At 37.3% G+C, this 24,518-nt stretch overlaps 1 protein-coding gene across 21 annotated transcripts in view; it reads left to right on the top strand.

Moving 5' to 3' along the window:
* The window catches only part of KCNMA1 (potassium calcium-activated channel subfamily M alpha 1), a 510,287-nt gene that overhangs the window by 388,276 nt on the left and 97,493 nt on the right, over positions 1–24,518 (top strand). For 18 of the 21 annotated variants that reach the window (XM_075422929.1, XM_075422930.1, XM_075422928.1 and 15 more), the window contains 2 exons: positions 5,579–5,665; positions 9,750–9,826. In XM_075422929.1, the coding sequence (XP_075279044.1) occupies positions 5,579–5,665; positions 9,750–9,826 (164 nt within the window). Of the gene's footprint in view, positions 1–5,578; positions 5,666–9,749; positions 9,827–13,344; positions 13,354–19,177; positions 19,352–24,518 lie in introns of all 21 variants that reach the window. The other 3 variants (XM_075422940.1, XM_075422941.1, XM_009939159.2) reach the window with 2 other exon arrangements.

Here is a 24,518-nt window from a genome sequence, read left to right as displayed (position 1 = left end):
AAGGGAAGACGCAATATGGTATTCTTTACCTAGGTCACAGTATTGTTGTATTGTGCAGCCAGTCATCCATGCACTACCAAAAAGGTGTTGATCAGTGCTCATGTTCTGGGGTAGTTTCAGGTAAATAAGAATGGATGAACAGATATTTACATCTGTCTGTATTTTACTGAAGGTAGCATGTATATTTAAAACATCAGAAAGATATAATCCCGTAAGTGAGTAAACTGATCAAAATTAACACACTGTCAGAGTTATTAACAAATACCTATTCTCCACTGACATATGGAAAAGTCATCGTGTCCTTTCTTAACTTTTCATTGAGCAATCTATGTACATAGATCCATAAGCATTAGTCTAGAATTTTTCTGACCCCGTTTTAATTTTTCATTTTTTTTAGACTGTGCATCTCAAGTGCACTAATTCCCATTTGTTGCTTTGCCTGCTTATATTTCAGTCAGTTTGGAAAGTCGGTGTCAACTGTATATACACTGTTGTTCCTGGTTCTTTCCTAAGCTTGAAGTTTTCAGTGTCATGTTGGATGGGGCTTTGAGCAATCTGTTCTGGTGAAAAATATCCCTGACTGTGATGGGGTTGGTTGGAACTCGACGATCTTTAAGGGTCCCTTCCAACCCGAACCATTCTACAGTTCATACTGTGATTCTGGAGTACTGTGTCCAGTTCTGGGCTCCCCAGTTCAAGAAAGACGAGGAGCTACTGGAGAGAATCGAGCGGAGGGCTACAGAGATGATTAGGGGACTGGAGCATCTCTCCTGCGAGGAAAGGCTGAGGGAGCTGGGCTTGTTTAGCCTGAAGAAGAGAAGGCTGCGAGGGGACCTTAGAAATGCTTATAAATATCTGAAGGGTGGGTGTTAGAAGGATGGGGCCAGACTCTTTTCAGTGGTGCCCAGTGACAGGACAAGGGGCAATGGGCACAAACTGAGGCACAGGAAGTTCCGTCTGAACGTGAGGAAGAACTTCTTCCCTCTGAGGGTGACGGAGCCCTGGACCAGGCTGCCCAGGCAGGCTGTGGAGTCTCCTTCTCTGGAGATGTTCAAGACCCGCCTGCACGCGGTGCTGTGCAGCCTGCTGTAGGTGACCCTGCTTTGGCAGGGGGGTTGGACTAGATGACCCACAGAGGTCCCTTCCAACCCCGGCCATCCTGTGATTCCTGAGAGTTCAACTGAATTCAAGGGTGATTTCTACGTTTTCGATGTGTGACATTTTCATTGCTCTTAGATGCGTGATCTTGCACCTAGTCACCAAGTGAAGCTTGTTTACCAAATAGACTAATTTTTTGCTAGACAGCGGATAAGTGTAAAGCAGAGTTTTCCAAACCGAATATTCTGTTTCACAAGTGGCTTACAAATTGTCGTATGATCATAGAGTAATGGAACAACCTTCTCCTAAGTTCATGCTGGTGAAGTACATTAAAGTCCCGTTAAACTCACCAAATCATATTTAGTTTACACATATTCAAATTACATGGCTGTAGTTGCCATGTGTTCTAAATGTTCCTGTGTGAAGGAGCAAGCAAGTCAAAAGATAATCTTTTATTTTGCAGTGACATGTGACCCCTGTCATGAAAAGCTTTGTACTGGAGAATGTATTTCTGGAATTAAGGAAATTATGGCTGAAAGTTTTTTGAGCTCAATTGATGACCTTCTGAGCTAACCTAAACTAGAAATGTTATAAAATTAGAATATTTCACTGAGATCTTCGATGCTTTTAGAGTAATTGGCATTCCTTACTTGATTTCATGAGCTGATTTAGGAGACAAAAAGGTCAAATTATATTTTATGATAAAAACATATATTTGGAAAAAACAGGGATGTCACCTTCAACAGCATTTTTTCCAATGCATGGCACAGAATGTATATGAATTAGCTGTGTATATTGCTGTTAAACATAATGAATTTCTGTCCTGTTTTCTCTTTTCCTTAATCTTCCTATACCTGCAACACTCCCCAGCCTTGGAGATAGATTAAAATGAGACATTAGCTGAAGCTTTCTCTCTTAAAACTCCAATTTACTTTGCCATGTACTTATCTTCTCAACTGTGGGGATATAGATATGCATATTTTCATGAGCTGCTAAACAGATACATGCATCTCTAAATAACTGGTGGATGCATTCTTCTTGTTATGCTCATAGACCTATTTTGTTTTTCTCTGTCCTCTTTGTTCTCTATATTCAGTTCTTTAAATTCAAAACATTTCACTTGCTGTCAGTATTAGAGTGAGTGCTTATCAAAGCAGAACTTCAGCTAAAGACACTACAGGTCTCATAAGAAATATTTTAATTGCTGCTTTAATAAGCATCATATTTAGTAAATCTATATAGACTCAGTAGAAATTGCTCATGACTTTGCTCTGGTTAAATATCAGTGTGTGTACAAACCCAAAGCTTTATGAGCCTTTGCTATAACTCTTGGCCAGTAGCAGTGATGGGGCAAATTAACTTTTATTCCCAACAGAAGATTTTGCTGCTGGGGTCGTACTGTATCAACTGCGATCACATCTATACTTTGTGACTATAAATACATTGTATTTGTGAAAATACGTATATGTGGATGAAGTATAAGGTCTGACAAAAATAAAGTCTGTACACAGACCCATCTGAACTGATTTCATGTGTCTCAGAAAACCCTGAGATACAAAATCGTGGTCACAATAGATGACAAAATGAATGAAGCCAGTTAATTCTGATTTAAGATTGTATTCGCTGCTTCTTAAAAGAATTGCTTCATTTCCTTATTACTTTGTCAGATTTGAAGTTCTGTGAGGGAGAGTGAACACTACATATCTAGTGGTTATGTCAGCTTGTGGAATTTGGCTTGTTGATCTTTTGGTAGCAATTTTTACTGTTTGGGTAAGGTTTATCAATCTCCACGGATGGTATGAGGGAAAAAGAAATGAGTCTATGTAAAGAAATGCGTTTATCTGTTTTCACTGAAAAGCTATAATACTTCCGTGATTAAGGGCAAAGAATGAAATAAGGGCAAAAAAGTGTTTTTCTGACAAAGCAGTACCGATTTGTACCTCAGAGAAATAGCCGACCCTATCAATATTACAAGTCTTCACATATTTTAGAAGGAACAAGATAGTAAAAAAGACCGAGACTGGCATCTGTAGGAGATTTTTGAGTTTAAAAGCTAAATTATCAGTGTTACGGCAGGTTAAGGATTAGCAGGCAGGGAAGGGGAAAAGTGGAGACTGAAACACAGATGCAGTTACGGACATGAGAGAAAGTTTTGGCAGAAAGATTCTCTCCTGGTTCTTGCGAAGTGACTTTTCTGGGCTCACATAGGCTCGCAGGCTTAAGATAGGCCAATCTGACCTTTTTTTGTGAGTATACTGGTAGAGGGTGTGTCTCATCTCTGCTAGTGATGAGCTGTTCGGGTACCGCTAACAGCTAGTGAGTGCTCTGGTGGCTCGAGTGACAGAAGGTTGTGCAGAGAAGCGAAATTTTCTGACCTACTTGTGACTGGAGTGATGAGTTTCATAGGAAGAAATTCTTGTGGGGTTGTTTGGAGGTTTTTTTTTCCTATTTTATTCCATTTTAAAATTGTGCAATTGCATTTTAGAACTGCGTTAGGTAAATGTTTTGGTTGCAAGCGCAACCACTAAGACCAATACGCTAACAAAAGAAATACGAGGTGTGAAATTTGGCTGTGCAACTTTAATTCATCCCACGTATCTGCCTGCAGAATGTAGGTGTTGTTTACACCCTCACATTTCATTCTTTGCGATACTGCTGAAGTGTGCTGTGGAGATTAACCTGCTTGCTGTGAGGGTAGCTTCCACTTTCTGTAGTTCTCCTCTTTGTTGCAAAGCTTGAAACTGTGAATGAAGGAAAAGGAAGGATATCTGGGTACATGCTTGCTTTGAGATTTAATTTCTGTTCCAGCCACTGCCACAGAATATCTGTGTGAGAGTGAGCTAATAATTTAAACCGAATCTTTTATAGAAGACTTCTGATAAAGTGTTTATTATTTGGGGAACCAGAGGCTGGGCTTTGGGAAATGCTGAGCACTCCTACTGGCAGCAGAAGTCCCTAGAAGGTGTAGATGGAGCTATGCAAAGCTAAACACTTACGAGAAATGGCCTGTAGGCATCCCAAATTAATAGCTACTATATCTCATAGTGACTTAATCTCTCATCTGTAAAATGGGATAATACTTTATCTTCATTCTTCTTGTAAAATAATTTATGTGTTTGTGAATCTTTTGCATGCTGTAGCGATGAACACGGCAGAAAAACAGATAGGAAAAGTATGAAACTGATTTTAAAGAAAGATAAACTACGTGAAGCCATACCTGGAGTAATGGCAGTAAAACACCAGTCACAGATTGTGAGAAAGAAGTAGTTTGTGGCTATTAAGTGAAGAATTTTATCATAATATTTACATAATGGGGCTTGAATTATGGCTGCATGACCAACCTTTTAATTCTTATCTCATGAGCGCTTCATTTTGCAGCCTGCATCTTCTTTTCATAGGGCTTTGAAGGCAGGTGTAATCACACAAAATAATGTGCTCATTATAAAGCTTTCATGTATATTTTTTTGTCATGCTAATTTATCACTACTGTATAAATAATAAAGAACATCTTGAATAAGAGATCTGCTGAGACCCATCTTCCCTCCTAACAATAACATGAAGGACTTTTGGCCTTCAAATTTTAGTAATGTGTATCTGGTCAGAAATGGGCTTGATTTATTTTTGTGTATATGTATACTTCCAAAAAATCAATTTTTTGCTAAGTCCATAAGTGTTTAAATTGCTGGTAGCCTTTTTTTACTGTAAATTGCATATGTGTGCCATTACTACATTATGACTTACAAAGTGAGGAGCACCTCACTTCCAGATAGGAGTCTGTAATTTCCTTCATCAAATTTAGCTGAGGCTATTCTGTCAGTGTGGTTGGGGTTTTTTTGTTCTTCCATGGCTGCACAGCAGTGTTTTAAAAATTTTCTATTATGTTTTTTCAGCTATCGTGACTGATTGTCTTGTACCATTCCCCTTGAGTGTATGTGTGTATTTATCATTTTAAACAATAACATTATGTGTCCAGATAGGGGTCCCATTAATGTTCTATTTCACTAGAAATTGGCCAAAAATTTGCATTAAAGGGTTTAGCTTCATAAACGATATTTTATATTGCTACTGAGTGGTGGTTACTGGTTCTTCCCTTTTCACCGTATTGTGATTTTGTCACCACTTTGCATGACAGAGCAAGAAAGCTGAAATGCTCAGCTTCACACATCGTGTTTCTGAGAGGCTTTGTTATTTTGTGTAGTCTATATTGAATGCAAAAACATAAGAAAACAGATGTAAACAGTTAAATGGTATGATTATAGGCAGAGGCATGTGACCATCTCAAACTTAATTTTTTGTAAAAAGCATGTGAAACTGTTATTTAATTGGAAATTTCAAGGAAGAATGGCTTAAAATGTCCTTGCAGCCTTTGCTAACTAGTGGGTCCCCTATAAAAAAGCCAAATAAAGCTATTTTGGAACATTCAGTTAAAAGTATTTTAAACTTATGGTTCTGTTGTTTTTGTTCTTGTTTCACTGAGCAGTATATTAATCAATCCTGGAAACCATGTCAAGATTCAAGAAGGTACTTTAGGATTCTTCATTGCAAGTGATGCCAAAGAAGTAAAAAGGTAATTCATATATTTAATCTTTAAATTTAAACATATAGTATTGAATTTCTGTTTTTTTCTTTACATGTGAACACCTCACCTCATTTTCACTATTATCTGGTTAAAGATTCTCAGGTGAAATGGAGTTGGTGCTCTAGTGAACCAGCCATGTGTGCATGCCATTTTCTTAACTGTAGTCCTAAATATCAAGGAAATGAAATAATTTTGCAGCAGATGTGAAAAGAGACGAAGAGGCTTTTGTCCTGAGTCCTACTAGAAAATGTAAAAATTTTGGTCTGCTTTCTTTTTGTTGAATTTTTCTCAGTGGAATTACTTTGAGAGAGGACAGGGATTACAGTTTTGTCCAAGTTTCAGGTTTAGAGTAGTTCTTATTTACAAGGACTCTCGCAAATACTTGATGTGAGCAAGCTACTGTATTTCATTACTAATTGCATCAGCAGAATAATATTAGTGTTCTTGTCATTTTTCTTTACTGGAACTGCGTACTCTATGGCCTCATAATAATAAATCAAACTACAACAGCACAGTGTATCCCAGCCACCGTAGACTACTTCACTGGTTCGTTGTACTTCACTGTATTAGATTTGGATTGAATGAAAAGGGATTTTGTGGTATTGTGTTTAGGACCAAGCGTGTGTACTTTTGTTTGTTAGGATTATAATATGCTTGGAAGGAATAAAAGAGCAATGTGAGAAAATATTTTTTAAAAGAAATAATTATTCAATGTCTGTAAGATTTTAAAAAAAAGGAAGATTTGCAGCCGAGTGCTTCCCTGTAATTTGTATTTTTATTGTAAGTCGTGCTATCAATAATCAGGAGGTTTTAACTGAATTCTATATTGGAATGATAAAATTTTCAAATTATAACCTTTATGAAGTCCTAAACTTTCTATTATTAAATTACAGTGAAAATAATATTTAAGCAATACATGTTTGCCATGAATATTTAATGAAAGTCAAAACATCAAAACAGTGAAATCGCTGAGAGCTCGATTTCTGTTTTCATTTAAAGAGCCAAGATAGTTTCTGGCTAGATGAAGCCTACAGAGCAGGAGATGAAGCCTCCTGTGCCCTTGTATTTCTAGCACCACCTTTGGAGTATTTGCATCCAGCTCTGCCTCAGCCACGCTGCCTCTCAGTGTATAGTTCTTTTCCTCACTGGTGCTTTTCTTCATTGGAATATACAGGACTGTCCTCGCCTTCCTTCACTGAGATACCAGCTTTTTTTCATTGATAAGGTGTTTTACACTCTCCAATGGAATTATTTCAGGCTGTAACTAAACATACCTGGCATAGCGTTTTTAACAGGGAGATGTTGGCTGTTATGAATGTGCTTATAGAAAGTTTACACATCATTCATCTAGCACATTTTATCTAATAACAAGATGAAACAAAATTCCCAGTTCTGCCTTGCTTTTTGCAGAAGGCTTTGTTTAGAAACACGCTGCCTCCCTTACCGCATTTCCTAGCTCTTCTGTGCCAAGCAAATGATTATGAGAAGTGTTTCAACTAAAAAACCCAATTATGTAAAGTGTTGATTTCACCCTTTTGAGCTATGAATTAGTCAGAAAAATGTTCTAAAACTGAGGTCTTCTGGAGGAAAAAAAAGGATTTTTTAATAAAGCAAAATTAAACATGTTATATACCTGAAATTCAAATTAGATTATTCTGCTTTTGTGTCACATGCTAATGGAGAAATTTCAGCTCCTTTAAGCTAAAGCTATGCGATGTTCAATTACTCTTCTTGCTAGAGTTACTTTTTCATTTTTAGAACAATAGCTTCATGTTAGAAACAATTATACCTAGAAACAATTATGTTTAGGTAATTAGCCTTGTGTAAAATGTGGAGTGTTTATAATACAAACTATATGAATTGTGTCTATATTCTTCTTTATCCATTTACATGTTAGCACTAACATCAGAAATCCACATGCTTCAAATCCACTTAGTTCAACCCAATTATATAGAAAGATAATTTTATTGCAGCAGTCACTTCAGGCATTTGCTGCTGACTTTGCGCAGAGGGTTGAAGGTACTCTTTAGGACATTTGTCCTGCAGTGGACTGCAGAAAAGTGATCTGTAGAAATGACCTATGTCCAATTCGTGTGATGAAGTTTTGTGCGGGAATATTTGTGAGAGCGGATTCTTGTGCAATACAGGGGATTACAGCTGGACTGGGGAGAAACTGTAAAAGTCAGAGGCGTTTTACTCCTTGCTTATGTCTTGACATTGGCTCAAGGTTTGAAAAATATTTTATTGTCATTTACTAGGAGACGTTTTGTTTCCTTTTTGTTGGAAGGTGAGTATTTTGAAGACCAGAAACTTTCTGCAGCAGAGTATACATGTGCTCAGAGAAGACTTTTTCATTTTACGTTTTGCTTCTTGAAAATAAGAAGACAATTTCACAGTCTGAAAGAGCAATCTTCCTGGAAGTTTCTTGGAGAAATTAAGTCTGCTACATTTAGGACTTATATCTTCCATCAGTAGCTCCCGTACTATCTTGATTTTAGAAATATTAATAACATTCAACAAGGTCTTACTGCACATTTAAATTTGTATTCTCTGGTCTATGTCTCATATGTTAGATCTGCTGCCTTCCTTCCATTGGGCTGCTTTACCTGGGCCATTATTCAGAGGTGTAAAATAACTTAGATAAATTTGTAACTATTTGATTTAGGTATCTAGTGCATATTTCTGAACATTTCCTTTAATATAGTTCCACGTGTGGTGTACACTGTCTAATTAAAAAGAGTTAGCAGCGATCATCCTAGCTAAACTGCCAAAGGCTGTGTTTATTCAGAGGCTGTGTATTAATATTGTTTATTTTTCTTTTTATATTTTGGACTGTAGATTGTTCTGTTCCAGTGGCCTCCATACTGTTGTAGCAATCCAACCATCCTAAATGTATGAACAGTACTGTCAGCAAAATCCATGGGTGCTTGCAAACTGGCACCTTTGGTTCTTACTGCCAATTTGTATTGAGAAGTATGCAATGGGAGAAGCTAGGCAAGGACATATCCTGAATATGGATAAATACAGGGAGATTTCAGCAGGTTAAAAAATATGTTTAATTTCTATGCCAGTGAGATTCCTGGTTAACTGTAACTGAGCAGCTAGCGGCCAGCTGCGTGGTCCTCATGAATTTGTCGCAGCAGCCTTACATGACACGGTAACTTGACAGGCATGATTCAGTTCTCCTGTGGGCAGTCTGATGCGTATTTATTAAATTGGAGTTTTGTTTTAATCTTATAGAAAGTCAGATGTTTAGCCTTTCTCACTTCCTTATTTTTCCTTGAGCTTCACCTCTTGGTGAGGCAGTTGGTACAAGAGTAGAGGTTCATAAGCAAAACCATTAAATGGAAACCTAGATGGTTCACCTTGTTAATTGCATATTTTTGTTTGAAATTTTGGCTTTTGTCTGTTCAAAACTGAAATGGATCTGCTCTATTCAAATTTAAAAGACAAAAAAATAGTCTGAATCAAGATTATTTCAGTTCTTACATTTATATGTCCCTTTAGGAACTTATTTTAAGTGGATTTTCCCCATCTGGTTTTGGTTGGGGTTTTTTGGAAAATAGCGTTATCTGATGTTATTGTCACATTGATCTTATAGCAATTTCTTATTGTATCCAAAATGAAGTGCTACTTGTGACCAGGCTGAAAAATTGGCCAAGGGTGCTAGACAGTCTTTACCAAAAAAAAAATTAAAAAAAAAATCTGGTATATCCAATAAGAACAGAGAATTCATTATATATACTTTTTATGACAAAATTCATTGGATGCTCTTTTTTCTAAGATGAAAGGCAAATGAACCGATACACTGTGTCATAATTATCATCCCTTCTCCCAGTTACTTTTCAAGTAAAAGTGTATTAAAAGAAACACTAATTTGGAGTCTTGTGTTTGAAATTAATGGTCTCGCAGCAAATATTTCCTACTTTAAATGTCTAAACCTATTCAAAGATTTAAGGAAATTAGTGCTGGCGTGTTTCATTAATTTGGCACTGCATCAAGAGGAAATGTGGGACTAATTTCATTTGTATGGATTAAGAAATGTGTCAGTTTTTCCGTTCTGTCTCTCTAGGGCATTTTTTTACTGCAAAGCCTGTCATGATGACATCACGGATCCCAAAAGGATAAAAAAATGTGGCTGCAAACGGCGTAAGTAATATTTCTGTCACACCCCTCCTCTCCTGTTTATGAACTGTTCAGCCTTGAAGAATATCTGTACATGTGTTTACATGTTTTACACAGTGGTACAGAAAAGCTAAGAAATAAATGCACAGCATCATAGTAAGTGTCATTTGCATTTCTGAAGTGCTTACATTTTTACTACGTTTCACACCGCTCACACCTGTTTCTTCATTAAAAAGTCAGTTAGAGTCCAAAGCTAACAAAAACGGAAGAATTAAATCAAACTAGACCTAATTGTGGAGGTTTCTCAGTTAAGAATGAGCCAAGAGTAAAGTTCTGCGCTCACTCATACCATGCAGAAATCCAGTGATTTCCATAATTTTCTACAAAGTAAAGAACTTCTGTCTATCTTGCTGAACATGATTCTGTAAAAGAAGAAACTAGGGAATAGTATTCCATCATATAACTTTTAAAATAAATTATTATGGAAATAAACGATCAGTTTTAGTGGAAGAAGAGATTGTCTGGATGAAATTAAATCTTAGTTGCCTCTTAGATACTATCCTTTTAGAAGATTCCATAGTTGCAATGCTAGTATTTGGTTTAGTTAAGTTCTTAGGTTTGCTCTCTAAATCATTTGGAAAAGTTTGCATGAAGAGATAAACGAGTTTAGGAATTGACATCAAGCTTTGCATCTGTATTTTTACAAAGATATACAAATTAGCATTTTATCTATATATACTTTGAAAGGACTTTTTGCAGGAGCTATCACAACCCCATTTTGGCCCAAGATGTGTTTGACCCATGCGTATTTGTAATGATGATACCAAAAGGATTTAGGGATCCATTTCTCAATGGGTATCTGAATATTTATGTGCATTCCATGGTATTCTGCCATGAAAAAGGTCATTCAGTTCAAAAGTATGGATTAGGTAAATTGAAAGATCTCGGAAGATTTTGATCAGGTCTATTTTACCATTACTTTTAAAAGGGAAAAAAACCCTCTCTTGTTTATAGATCCAGTCATAGTGTTATCTGTCTTAAAGAATGGAAGAAAGCCTAAACTGGACCTTCTCTGCCTTGAAGGGGTGCCTGAAATTGATGAATTCTTGAAGATGATTTTAAATACAAGAAATATGTCACTGGAGTTTTTAAAGAAACTCCTCTCTCCACAAAAAAGCAGGAGTGTTGAACAAAGTGGTATAGTTGAGAGAAAGCAGTTGAAACACTGACAGCAAGTGGTATTTATCCTCCCAGTAGCCATAAGGAGAGCAAAGCACATGGAAAGCATGCCTGATGTGGAAGGAATGTATGCATTGCCTAACATATTGGAAAAAAATTCTTCAGGAACAGTTTATCCATGTGAGAATGCGACCTTTGAACTGCTGCCAAAGCCAGTGAGGCTGCTGAGTAAGTTCTGGTAAATGCCTTGGGGTGTCTCTAACTCTCAAACCCAATCATTTTTCCAAATTACCTAACAGTTAAAGAGAAATATGTTACCTGTTTCATTTTATCTAATTCTGCCAAAGATGACCTATTTTATTTGTATTTTCTTCTCTGCTCCTCCTTCACATAGTGTATGCTTTTCACACATGTGCTGATTTAAAAAAAATAAGTTCCCAAAGGTCTGTCATTTTAAAGCGAGATCTACACTTTTAATTGAAATCTGTTAGGAGACAGGAAACAGAAATTCACAGTATAAAGGGCAAGAGCCCTGTATTATTTATGAATGGAAATCAATGTAACCTCCTCAATACTAGGAAAGCAGGGAGAAAACAGAGTATCTTTTTACTCAGCCAGCGCAGTGGATGCATTACCAGCAGCAGGGCCGTGGAGAGGTGAGAGTGACGACTTCTGTGTGTAGCACTAGGAAATGTTCCAAATGGCATGGTCACACGTAGCAGTCCGATAAATGAAAGGGTGTCGGACAGATGAAGAAACAAAATGATGGGGTTAGTGAGGCTGAAGGAGGCGGCTGTCAGAGCTGCTGCAGCGAAAGCTGAACGCTAAGGAGGGAAGCCTCCAAGTCAGGTGAAAAAGAGGAAAAAAAAATGCTCAGTGAGAGTAAAATCTTAAATTTCCCTTTCATTGTCTCCCCCCTCCCTCTCCTCCTATCTTCCTTTTCCTTTCCTACCTGCACACACACATACGGTCACGGGTATGGTGATAGCTGGCAGCTCTCAGTACATCTCAAAACAGCTTCCACTTAGGAGCACACTCACAACTATTAGGAATAATACAATTTCTTTGCTTTCCTCAGTTGTCAAAAAAATTAAATGAAAAATTTCAACAGTAATTAGTGATTTTTGGTCTCTCCATTTTTTGTGATAATATGGAGATCCCATTTGTGGGACCTGATTTTTTTTTTTATTTCAAGGTAAGTAGTGCAGTCTATTATTCACATAAAATGTCTTAGCTTCAGCTTTCAAATCACTAATCACTTTTGAAAAATCCTAACTATGTTATCCGTCTGTAAGCTACACAAATCATTGCTTTTAAAAAATGCAGCCTAACCAGAACAAAGCATAAATTAAGAAGGCTCTTTCCCACTTCAATTAGGAAACTGACAACTGATCTGTCAACAGCTAATACGTCAATTTGATTTTCAAAGACACTATGAATAGTCACACATGCATATCTGTAGTCCTATATGATAAATATGTATTTTAATTAGTGAGTAACATAGCAATTAGAGGCAACTGAATGCACAAAATGTGTAAGATGAAATGAAAGGTGGTATGTAAAAATATTGACGCATTCAGGTGAATTAAATGTGAAAGAATATCTTTACATGGAAAACTCAATTATGGTGGCATTAATTAATGCAGCTTCCTACGACACTGCAAAACCACATTCTTCAAAAATGCATCTGAAGTTGCACATCAATTCAGCTACAGTCTGAACATTAGCTTGTGGTATTGCTGGGGTCTAAACATGAGTCTGACCTACATAGCCATTTGTCCAAACCTGTTAGGCCTAATATTAATATTTCAGGGCAGATTGGTACGTTTCCACAAGGCCAGGGATAATTACAGTAACCTTGCTTTCCTTTTGCAGTTTCTTTGCCACCCCTTGCTCCTTACCCATCCCACTCCCTGAATAACATGTGAATGCTGATGTCGCATTGTCCAGAGAAATGCTTGCGTGGAAATTTTGTTCGCAGATTGTTAATATTTTTTCTTAATGTTTTCAGTCTCTTTCCTATTCCATTTAACTCTAGTTTTTGCAGCAAGGGGCCAAATATATGTATATATTTATATAAAATGCAGCCACGTTGGGATGAAATCTCTAAACTGGATGACCTTCTCCTCCTGTATCTTTCATTTTGTGCAACAGCTATGGTCTAATTGTCTATATATTTTTTCCAGTGACAGTGCTTGCTGTGAACGGTGGGGGTTGAGCCCCAGAAGGGACATATCATGTGTACATTGATGTGTTTGAAGGAATTTTCTTGTAATCTATGACAATTGACAAACTTTTGATTTATTTTTCCTCTTGCTGCCTTGGAACACGGCCCCTACTATATTTTAACTGCACACTGATAGTGATCTATTGTGAGTAAAAATGGGTTCCCTGTAGCCCAGAGTACGGTCCAACCTGTCTTTCTCTAGCAGAGAGTATTTTTGTTCAGTATTTTGGTTCTTTTCTTTATTTATGTTGCATGTAGCAGTGACGTCATACCCACAAGTTTCTCATCGTTTACACCCACGGAGATTAGGGTGACGCTGAAGAAAATACAGCAGTTTTCCCTTCTTCCACCTTTTTGCCCCTTTTTTTCCCCACAACCTTATTTTTAATCCTATTTGAAAATGAGATCTTGGAAGTGGCATTTCCCTGAAATGATTCTAATGATATTTCATGAATTTTTAGGGATATTGGTTAGGCTGGGGTAATTACGACTATAGCACTGTTTGCCTGGTTAAGTGCAATTTGTTGGCAGACCCGTGTTCAATTTTTTTTTTGTACTTTGTCTCTTCCATTGCATAGCTGACACAGAGCAAAACAGTCTTTTACTGTCCCTATCCAACTCATTTCTCCCCATCAGCAAAAAAAAAATTGTGTGGCTAATTTTTAATGTATAGACCTACAGATATCTTCAACAGGGAGCAAGCTACAGTGATTATTTTCCCCAGCTTGCTTGTTTTGAAATTAATTTCTTGAGTGGAGCCTCACTGACTTTTCAGAACCTAAGCTGTAAAGTTTAATATTATTATTATATATAAAATATGAACTTTATAGACCACTTCATATCAGTTGAAGTCATACCATTTTAAAGTGTACAGAATCTGTGAAGGCTCTCGTCAGCCACTTCTGGTGTGTACAGCTGTGAGAATTTAAATAAACACAGCATTTGGGACATGGAAAGAATTTGCACTGCAAAGAGATGTACTGGTTCTAGGGCAGTGTTGGGATTATATGGGCTTGTTCTTTCAAACAACGAGACGGATCAAATATTTCATAGCTGCAGTGAGGCATTACTGTACCAGACCATACCGCACAGCTGCAGCTATTCTAAATAAGTGAGTTTTTCAACATTTCACCAGATATTTTGAATTTATTGTGTGATAACTCTTCAGGTCTTAATCAGGGTTGAGATTTTTTTTCCCCTGCAAACTACACTAAAGGATTGAGATCCTGTTGTGGTAGAAAGCACTCAAATAGAGAACAGAAATTTCTCCAAAGATGTATTTGCAGCCAATAGGATGACACAGCTGAAAGACGGGACAGCACAAAAAAAGCAGATTGTGAAACAGGTCAACATGACAAGAATCAGTACTGAATAATAAAACAGAAAGAAACTAATTTCTATTAATCAGATGATAAATCCTGATGACGTTGAGACAAAATACTGGAAATAATTTGGATTTATTTGAAGCAATGTATATATTTTAAATGTGCTTCTGTGTCGAGGCCTTTCTGTACCAGAGAAATCAGTTTAAATAGTAATAAATAAACAAATAAGAGCTCTTCATGCTAAGAGAGTGTTCAAAACGAAAAGGTCATGTAGCTTTGACTTATTTTTTTCCATTTCCCCAGTAGCTTCAGTTTGTTCAGAAATGGAGTTAGCTTTGAGCGTACGCTGGCTGAGAGTCTTCTTTAAGGTAATGAAAGGAAGGTCATGATCAGATTTGCAAATTCAAATGAACTGGTCTATAAATGTGCCATTACTTCAAAACCCGTGAGTCATTCTTATAGCTACTAAAATAGGGCAAAATGCCACTCAGGTCACCTGCTGTTTCTACAGCTTGGAGAATGACCAGCACCGTATGAATTACAGCAAACTACTAACCAATTGCCTCTGATTGCAGAAATTGCAAGGTAGTGGACGAGCTGACTTGGTGGTCTTGAAGTTGTTCTGTAAAAGTTCAGTAATGGAGAGATAGCTTTTCCTGTTGTGTTAAGAGAAAATAAATTCTCACCAACAGTTTGAGATAGGCTGCTGTATTTTTCAGGAAACTGAAACTGCTGGGGGAAGTCCTTGCAATATTTCAGCCTCATGATGCTGAGCAGCATTGCAAAAAGGCGATCAAATCAGTCTGGTCGTCCTTTAATGCTGCTGCTATTTTACTCATAGCGTGGATCATGAGAACGTGATGAATTGAAATGACGCCGTGTGCATTTCAATTCGTAAGTGTAGCAGCACCTTTTTTTACCATTTGCTGGTCAAGAAACCTCCAGTTAATCATCTTCTTAACCAGCTGTTATCTGCTGGAGACCCACTAGATGGCCTCGTAGATCTACCTTTTTGTTAGCGTTGAGGTCCCGAGGAGAACTGCTTTAGCGATGGGTGGAAGACGAGGATTGGGCAGACTATGGGGTTTTTTTTAAAAAAAAAATCAACAAAGATGAAGAGATACTTTATTCTGCTTGCTTTAAAGAAAAGGAGCTGTTCCTTGACATCTTAGGTAGAGAATAATCTGCAGTTTTCTTAGCTTATTTTTGCAGCTGGAATTATTTCCCATTACTGTTTGTGAACTCTAAGTAACACCTCAGATCCAGCCAATCTAGAAATTTTGACTGGACTTTTTGAGTTTTTGAGGACACAAAGCAAGGTATTGCTAGAAGCTTAGACATCTTAAGGCACATTCTTTCCGTATCTGAATGGAAGGCTATTGCCTTCTGAGAAAAATTGGAACAAAAATTGCAACAAAAAAAGTTTCTAAAAGTATTTACTTTATACAACAAAAATTGCAATAAAAAAGTTTCTGAAAGTATTTACTTTATAAATAATAGACAGAAATTCTGCTTTCCTTTTTCTCTTAACAAATCGGAAAATGTTGGACTTGATGATCTTAGAGGTCTTTTCCAACCTTAATGATTCTATGATTCTATATATGCCTTGTGTTGTCAGTAAATTATTTAAGTAGTCTGACATCTATGTCCATGATAACTTCCCCTGAAATTTTTCCTAATTCAGTTTACGAATGCTGTGGGATTGTCATCAGACTAAGTAGAAGGACCTGTTCTTCCTTTTTGTCCATTTATTATTCAATTGAAAATAGGGAAGTAATTTCCTTTGCGTCCCAACTTACATTTTCGCTAGCTGCAAAGAACAATTCTATTCCACATCCATAACATTTCTATGACTAGAAATGAGTTGATTCTTATGCAGGTGCTACAGGTGTCAAATGAATTTAACACCCACCCAGAGGCTGTTCTTAAGGTCCCCCTGTCTCTCTGATGATTCCCATTTTTTGTTAATGTTGATGGAAGTTTCGTAGGAAATGGTATGTGTGTGGCTGAACCATTTAAAATCATTTCTGTCTTGTCTTTGATCTTGTCACTAGTCATCCCTACTAATAATCCATGTTTTGTTTTATTTAAAAGAAAATAAGTATTGTATTTGGTATGAATGTAACAATGACTGTATAAAAGGAATGAAGAGTAACAGCATGTTTTCTTTCCAAAATGTATTGCTCTGATATGCAGTTGCTTATATACTGATTGAAACCCTTATAGCAAGTCCTTTCTGCTACTTATATTTCCAGGTCGAATCCTGTTTCCTGCATGTTAATGATGTGAACTATTAAAATGATGCATGATTTCCAGAACAACTGATAATAACAGTTAAAAACAGTCCCTGAAAGGGCGTTGCTCTTGCGAAGCGCCATGGAGTCCTTCCCCTGTTGAACGGAAGGTCTTAAATTTCCTGCTTCATTGGTTTAAGTCTGACAAAAATGGTACAAAAAGTTTTCCTTCCCAACCCTGTTTGCCTTGAAGGATGATTTCTTTGAATTTTCGTAAATGTATCCTATCCTGTTATTGACTGTTGACAAGATACGGCTACGAGTAAATGAAAACCAGGGACTGTTACTAACCAATGACGTAGCAGTTGAGAATTTCTGAGCAGTGTGTTTTGCTACAGCATTTGATTAGAAAAAGTCCTTCAAAACAGCTGTAATTAAAACAAAATGGGCCTGCCTTTTACCTCACGTACTGTTAGTGTGTCTCACAAACGCCCTTTATTTTTCTTTCGTTTCCGTAAAGTGAAAATAATAAAATAGGCACAATTGAAAGCCTTCCACATTTCTGGTAACATATTTCGCTTTTCTTTTTCTGCCCAACTTTTCGATTTTAAAGAATGTATTGGGAAGAGTTAGACAGAGGGAAACCCTAGGAAAACAAACGCTGTTTTGAATTTTGTGTAGTTTGAATGTGTATGCATCAAAAACTGCAGTGGAAACCATCTTACTAAAAGCCGAGCTCTTGAGGAATGATGTACCATGCAATGAACAAGCCTGGCGCTGCATGATGACTTTCTGAACAGCTGTAAGATAACTCTACTAGGATGCTAAAAGAATATGGCATTAGTCATGTGAGCAAAGTTTTAGAGGAATGGAGTCGCTGCTGAAGAGATCACTCATTCATCTCCCTCAATGCCTGTTTTCCACAATCATAATGTTACCCTTGCTTGACGAGTATACTGTATGGCAAGTCATCAAGGCCTTAGAACAGGACTTGACCCATTTGAGTGATTTCAATCCTTCTTCCCTGGTGACTGTGACATTAAGAAACTGGAAAAAAAAAAAAAAAAAAATTATTTTAAATTTAATGTCATTAACATAATGCAAAAAAGACATCCTAAACTGAAGGTACAGGCCAGAGAAACATTACCTTTTTTCTGCATTTGCTTTTAAGGTTTTGTTTTTGCCTGTCAGTGTTCTGTTTTGTTTTGAGTATAATTGAGTCAGTTCAATCTAAACCATTACCAAAAGTGTTGGTTCAGTGCAACATGTAAAACAATCGAAGTGGCCTTTGCGTTTCTTCAGACTTAATCTTTACCTGTGGTTCAGGTCACGTACAAAATTGCACGATGGTAATCACACATGCATTTGTAAAATAGGATGCTGTATATTTCTAGAAAGAAATAACAAGGACATTCCCATGACTTGAAGGACATAAATGTTCTGTTCGAACCCGGCACTCCTTTTGGAATTAGCCTCTAGTTCTACACTTGGTTATCTGGTTCTCAATCTGCCTTTGAATCCAGAGCAGAAAAAGTGCCAACGATTGGTTCAGCATGTTTCAGTGGACCAATGCTCTGTCTGCTTTTGGTGATGCCTTATTTGTGAACTGATTTTAATGTCGAGCATATTTACCATTACTAGTTGTGTCTCTTATATGGACAAATATTGGTATTCTGTCAAGAGTTTAATTTGAATTCCTGAAGATATAATGTAAACAAAGTAAATTTTTCAGAAAATTTTATGAACATCTTGTAATTCTTCAGTACTGTGTAATTTATTGTGATGAAGGTGTTCCCTGGCACAGTTTAATACTGAGAAATTATTAGCATATGTTTAAGAATGAATATATTTATATATATGTATATATATGCATGTATGTGTATAATGTATATGTGTGTGAGCGTGTGTATGTAAGAATATATGTGTATGTGTGTTTTTGTGTGTGTATACATACATATATATATAGATATATAAAAGATCTTGATGTTTACAGGAAGCAGGATAAGCCAAAAATGTCTAATGGATTAGCAACTTTAGATTTTTCTTTTCATTTTAGCCCAATAGTATTAATTGTGCCAAGGGAAAAATATTTTCTTAGGATGCTCTGCTTTTACTATGTTCTTTTTTGATCTAAACACCTGACTGTAAACAGTAATTCTTCCCCACGTCTGCGGTCACCCTGTAAGACTGAACAGAAATAAAGAGCAATTTATCTTTTGCCCTACTTTTAATGTACAGCCAAAGCGTTATCAATAATCTAGTTGCATTTTTTTTTCTGGGTCAAGACTGTTAACATAAACTAAGGCCTGTATTAAATCCCTTAAATTACCTTCCAGCTGCCTTGTTATATATATAACCTTGCCATTAACCTGCTGCTCTTCCTCTCCTCCCATCCAACACATGGTTATAGCCAAGATGTCCATCTACAAGAGAATGAAACTGGCATGTTGTTTTGATTGCGGACGCTCTGAGCGTGACTGCTCTTGCATGTCAGGCAGTGTACATAGTAACATGGACACCCTTGAGAGAGCCTTCCCACTTTCTTCTGTCTCTGTTAATGATTGCTCCACCAGTTTACGTGCCTGTAAGTTTTAACACCAACACATGCTGTTCCATGTCTGTGGTGTCTGTGGTATCATCCCCGTCTTGTGTCGTACATTGTAGTTCTGTGAGTTTTACTGGGCTGATGCTTTTTAAAAAAGTCAAACCCAAATTTTAATAGAGCTCTATATTTATATTTCTGTTTTAGTTTCTTTTTAATATGAAAAATGTAATTCGTTATTTTGCTTTGTGTGCTCTTTCTGAAGCATGCTCTTGCAATAGCATGCAGGACCTTAGTAGTGCAGTTTGGTGACATCTTTTTTATTTAATTCATACAATATAATTGTCATTAATTAAACAATAAGTGCTTCAGTGGAGGGACAGACCTGTGTCTAAATCTATGACTGATGCTAAGCAGACAGCTTTAATAGTGCTGGCGCTAGAGCAGCATACAATAGGCAGTGAATAAATGTACAGGATACAACTTAGTAGCTGACCTGTAGTAGCTGGAATTCTATTCTGTACTGCTACCATTAGCTGTAGCTTTGTTTGTAACCCGTCATTCTCAATCAAGCAGGACCTTCCATCCAACACCAAACTGCAGAAATCTTAGTAAAAACAGTTGTACTTTTTGTAGTGCCTGTTTAGAAAGGCTAGGCTAGTGCAAACTTCTGGAGGCAAACTTTTTGAAATTTATTGTAGAATCTGTCCCATAGGACAGTACCGTTCTGGAATATGCCTCAAAAGCTCTTTTGAAAGATCAGAGTTGAGAGGGAAAAGACAGAATGAGAACAATTCTGCATAGCTGTTAATTCTGTGGGCAAGCAGTAGGGATTCCAAAGCGTCCTTTATCAGCGTGGTGTCAACAATTGAGAAAGGTTGTTAGATAAAATGGTGTTTGGATTTTTTTTATTTATTTTCTTACCCTCTTTAGACATCCATAACAGGCAAAATTATGTCTTGGGACACGACCTGTTTTCATTTCCCTACCCAAACGGCAAAGAAAACCTATAATATCATTCAGATAGATCTATAAGGGAGTATTAGGAGTTTTGATCAGGAAGCATGTCTGCTTTATATTACGAGTCATCATGGAGAAAATTGCCTTCCACTACTAAGATTGTACTATAGTTAGTAGATAACACATCTGATTGCCTTTTGATACCATATGTGTGTTGCACTAAATAGTCCAAGTGGTTGAATGACATGGGTTTAACTATTTTGCCATTTGAACTATTTTTCTAGCCACAAATGTGGCGTAAATAACAATACCATGATTTTTGTTAGCATTTTTTGTCTGGAGACTGCGTCAATTAAACTGATTCTAACAGGATTTCTTAGAGATTTCACCAGAAATCTCTCTGTATATGTGTATAAGCACTCTGAATGTCCTTTTTATCTTCTTGGTTGCAACTTGTGCATGACCTCAGGGGAGATGGTTCCCAGTGTTAAGTCCTATTCTAAGTTACAGGAGCATCCTTAAGAGAGACCTTTATCAGAGTAAAACATAGCAAAACATATTTTGTTAGGGAGAGTGAACAAGAAACCCTCCCGGATTGAGAATTACTGCAGGCAGTGTTACTTACGCAGCCTAACAGCCTCGATGACACAGTGCCTGGTATAGTTTGCGTTAACACAGACCAGTGCAGAGAGTGTGTGGTTGGGTCCCAGCACTAGTGTTAACAGAAGCCAGACCAGGCTAAATGACTATGTCCCCTACAAATGGGTAAAGTTTCTGCTATTAGCTCTGTTTGGCAAGGAAAGAGAAACCATGATTTGTAGGTTTACCATAGCTTTCAAGTTCACTTAAGACTCTACAGAGGAAGATAAAGTAAACATTTTTGATTGTGTTGCCTGCTGAGCCAAAAACCTCCACAATAATGGTATTATCGCCACCAAAAACAGTACTGTTGGGAAACACATTAGATCTGCATTATGTTTAGAAGAGTAAGTGATATTGACAGCTTTGGGGATTTTTAGCATCCTATCTTTCAAGGGCCTTTTCCCCCCTTCATCACTCCATCAAATCAAAAGAGATCTCCCTCTGCCCCTTGTGAGACTACTCACCTTTGACTGTTAATAATATGTACGAAAATCAATACCAATTCACACTCTCTGCAAAGCAGCATAAGCCTTTCTTTTCCAATTAAAATATATATATACACACACGAGTGCAGCGTTTCGCTGGCAAGACTTCAGTAGAAATCAGTGTGTTTTCTTTGCAGTGCACAGGGGTCGTATGATGCCCATCTTGACAGAGCTAGTTAGCTGAAAGAATGGCGGTGAGAGTCGGCTTTTCATTAAATATGAGCAGATGTGAAATGTAGAGTGTTTCACAATTAGAAATGGCAGCAGCAGGGCCCTGGAATCAAAGTGAGGTCAGATTGGTGGATCAGATTACCTCTCTTACATTCTTTAGTTGTTCTAAAAATCATTTTGAATTAGTGTTACTGGAGCCATGATGGGTTTTGCCCTTTGTCTTTTATGCTAGGACTGTATTGTTTCCCCAGACACTCATTAAAGGTCATTATACTATTACAGGGCTTGCTTTGGTCGTGGTGCCCCAGCTGGGTTGGTTTGCTTCTACAATTGCTTAATGCATTTCTTTCTTTCCATTTTCTTTTTGGTTTGTTTTTTTTTTTTTTCCCTTTTGGTTATAAAAGCAGGCGCTTTTTTCCCAAGGTAAATAAAATCACAAACCATTGTATGAAACTTCTTGAAACAATGAGTAGCTTTTGTAGGAATTAATGCTGTTTGTAAGGATCTCTTGTCACATAGAAGATACCTATTTGCATATTCAGTGATGTACACAAGATTTAGTGTACTAATTGTATAATACGTAAACAGCACTTGCAGTGTATTTTCCACTGTGAATCGGTTTCTCTGTTATTATATTGTTGCCTGTACTTCCAGAAAAAGAAAATCATAATTTGATTAAATGTAATTACATTAAAATAGCTTTTGAGTTTATAGGCAGCTCCCTGGAAAAAAATTGATATGATCTTTGTGAATGTAAGGAAATAGAAGTTTAAATTTTTTTGTGTCTACATTTTTTCAGGTTTAGCTGCATTGGGTAGGTTGCTACATGAACAGCAGTCAAGTGGGCCAAGCATTTTTTTTGTACTGGAGACTCAAGTGAATTAGAGTGGAGAGAGGCACTTAGCCACTAAAAAACCTGGGCTGGTTTATGCAATGAAATTATGTGACTAATAAGCATGATGTTTCTGCTTAGGTCTGTGCCAAATCTTGGAGAGTGCCATTCAAATGATGAATTCATACAGACAGAAACTTAACCTGAACCATTTAATTTCTGTGTTTCCATATCGCCATATGGCTGTGCTTCTCAGGAACATCTAAAGTTCATGTTCCAAAAGGAAACCTTTTCTAAACTTGTCACCGTGCCCACTGCCACGGGAATCTAAACTTCCAGGGACATTCTTGATACTAGGCCCAGGCATATCTAATTCTGCTTGTGAGAAAACATGCTTTGGCATGCTCTGATAGTTCTGAGAAGCTTTATGTGAAGACTTTGGCTTTGGGGAATATCGGGGATCTCCAGAGATAAAAGACAAGACTAATTATCACTATATTTTTAATTCAGGGCTCAGCCCCAACCCCTAGCCATTCTATTTGGAAAGAAGGACCATGCTAAGATAAGCTGGAGGAAAGCTGAACTTTTGAAAGTAGCCAAAGCATGTACCTACTTGTGTGCCAAGCCCAGTTTAGAACCATATATTCTGTCTGGTCTTCTAGTGCCATCACGTGGTTTATGCTGAACAGAGAAGTTAGCCGCTGAGTTTTTCTCAAAGGACCTAAAATTTTGTTCTGCAAGATTAGATGAACATTTTGGGTAGCTTAAATAAGATGACTGTTGAACCATGGTTGATACGCTGTGTTGAACCTGTCTGGCAATGTGGTCAAGGAACTCTCCAGCTGCTTCATTGACCTGTGCTGCTTAGGGCACCGTAGGCCCTGCCTGTGTGTCTTTACAACTTAAAAAAAAATTAATTCTGTAATGAGAGTTGAAATGACACGTGGCTTGCTGATTTAGCTAGAGAGAATAACGCATAATACACACACATCGGTCAGTGTATCTAAAACTCATCAGTTGTTTAACTCTGCTTTGGCTTTTCTACATCAGTTGACTATAAAGTCCTCGATTCTGAAATTACGGGCTGAAAAGACAGTGTAGTCTTTATTTCTCCTATCTTCTGCTTTCTACACAACAGAACTAACCTACTACTTCTCTAGTCCCGATGAAGTAGCCAAGACAGCAAGAAATACTTGTTTTTATGGATGAGCTAGTGCTCGAATTCTCTTTTCACCCTTTAGCCGCGATGCTTTCCCTTTTATGGGATAGAGATACCAGCTAGAGACTGAGAGATTCTCAAACCAACTTTAAATGTGATCCCATTTACATTAGAGTTGTAATAGTCTCAGGAGGAAAAGGTGGGATACTACCACTGCTCTCTCCCACTACACACATTTTCTGAGCTGTGAGAATTCTGTTGTGGCCACAGGAGCGATGGAGACTCATTTGCTCCAAAATTGTTATTTTTCCATATGCTGCATTAACAGCTTTCTTTTTAATATAACCTGCTGATTCCTGTGTGGTCACACGATCTCATCTTTGTCCTGCACAAAAACCCTATAGCACGCCTTTAATGTGTTGAGGAAGAAGAAATTGAAGGAGTAAATGAGCGATAAGGTCTGCTTGGAAAAGAAAGACAGATGTTGCCCCTCAGGGATGGCATCATAACATCATAAGCAAGTGATTATAATCAGGTGGTTATGTTTTTACAGCTCGCTTCTGTGGAGTGACCCCAACTCTGTATAGTGGAGAGTGATATAGCATTACCTTGTGTAGCCTGTTTTGTTTTTCTTTTTTTTTTTTTAATGAGATTAATGAAAATTGGACATTAGAATGAAACACAGTGCCAAGTAAGTTCCTGTTAATTCAAAGCTACAGAGAATATAAATCATAAGCCTGTGAACCATGGTGTGGGTAATAGATTGATTTATGTAAACCTAGTTCCAAATGTTGTTCTTTCTTTTAGGGTGACAGATTTTTACTTCATTTACACCAGTTCCTGTGTATTCAGGATTGTGTTCCTGAGCAGTTGACATGGATATGACATTTCTTCTAAATACCTCTACAACACTGCATGTGTCCCCTTTAAAAACAGAGAGAATAATGTAAAAATGGACAC

Source organism: Opisthocomus hoazin, chromosome 6 (genome assembly GCF_030867145.1).
Source record: "Opisthocomus hoazin isolate bOpiHoa1 chromosome 6, bOpiHoa1.hap1, whole genome shotgun sequence".
Taxonomy (NCBI): domain Eukaryota; kingdom Metazoa; phylum Chordata; class Aves; order Opisthocomiformes; family Opisthocomidae; genus Opisthocomus; species Opisthocomus hoazin.
The sequence above is the reverse complement of the archived record's forward strand: the minus strand, read 5'-3'. Positions and strand labels throughout refer to the sequence as shown.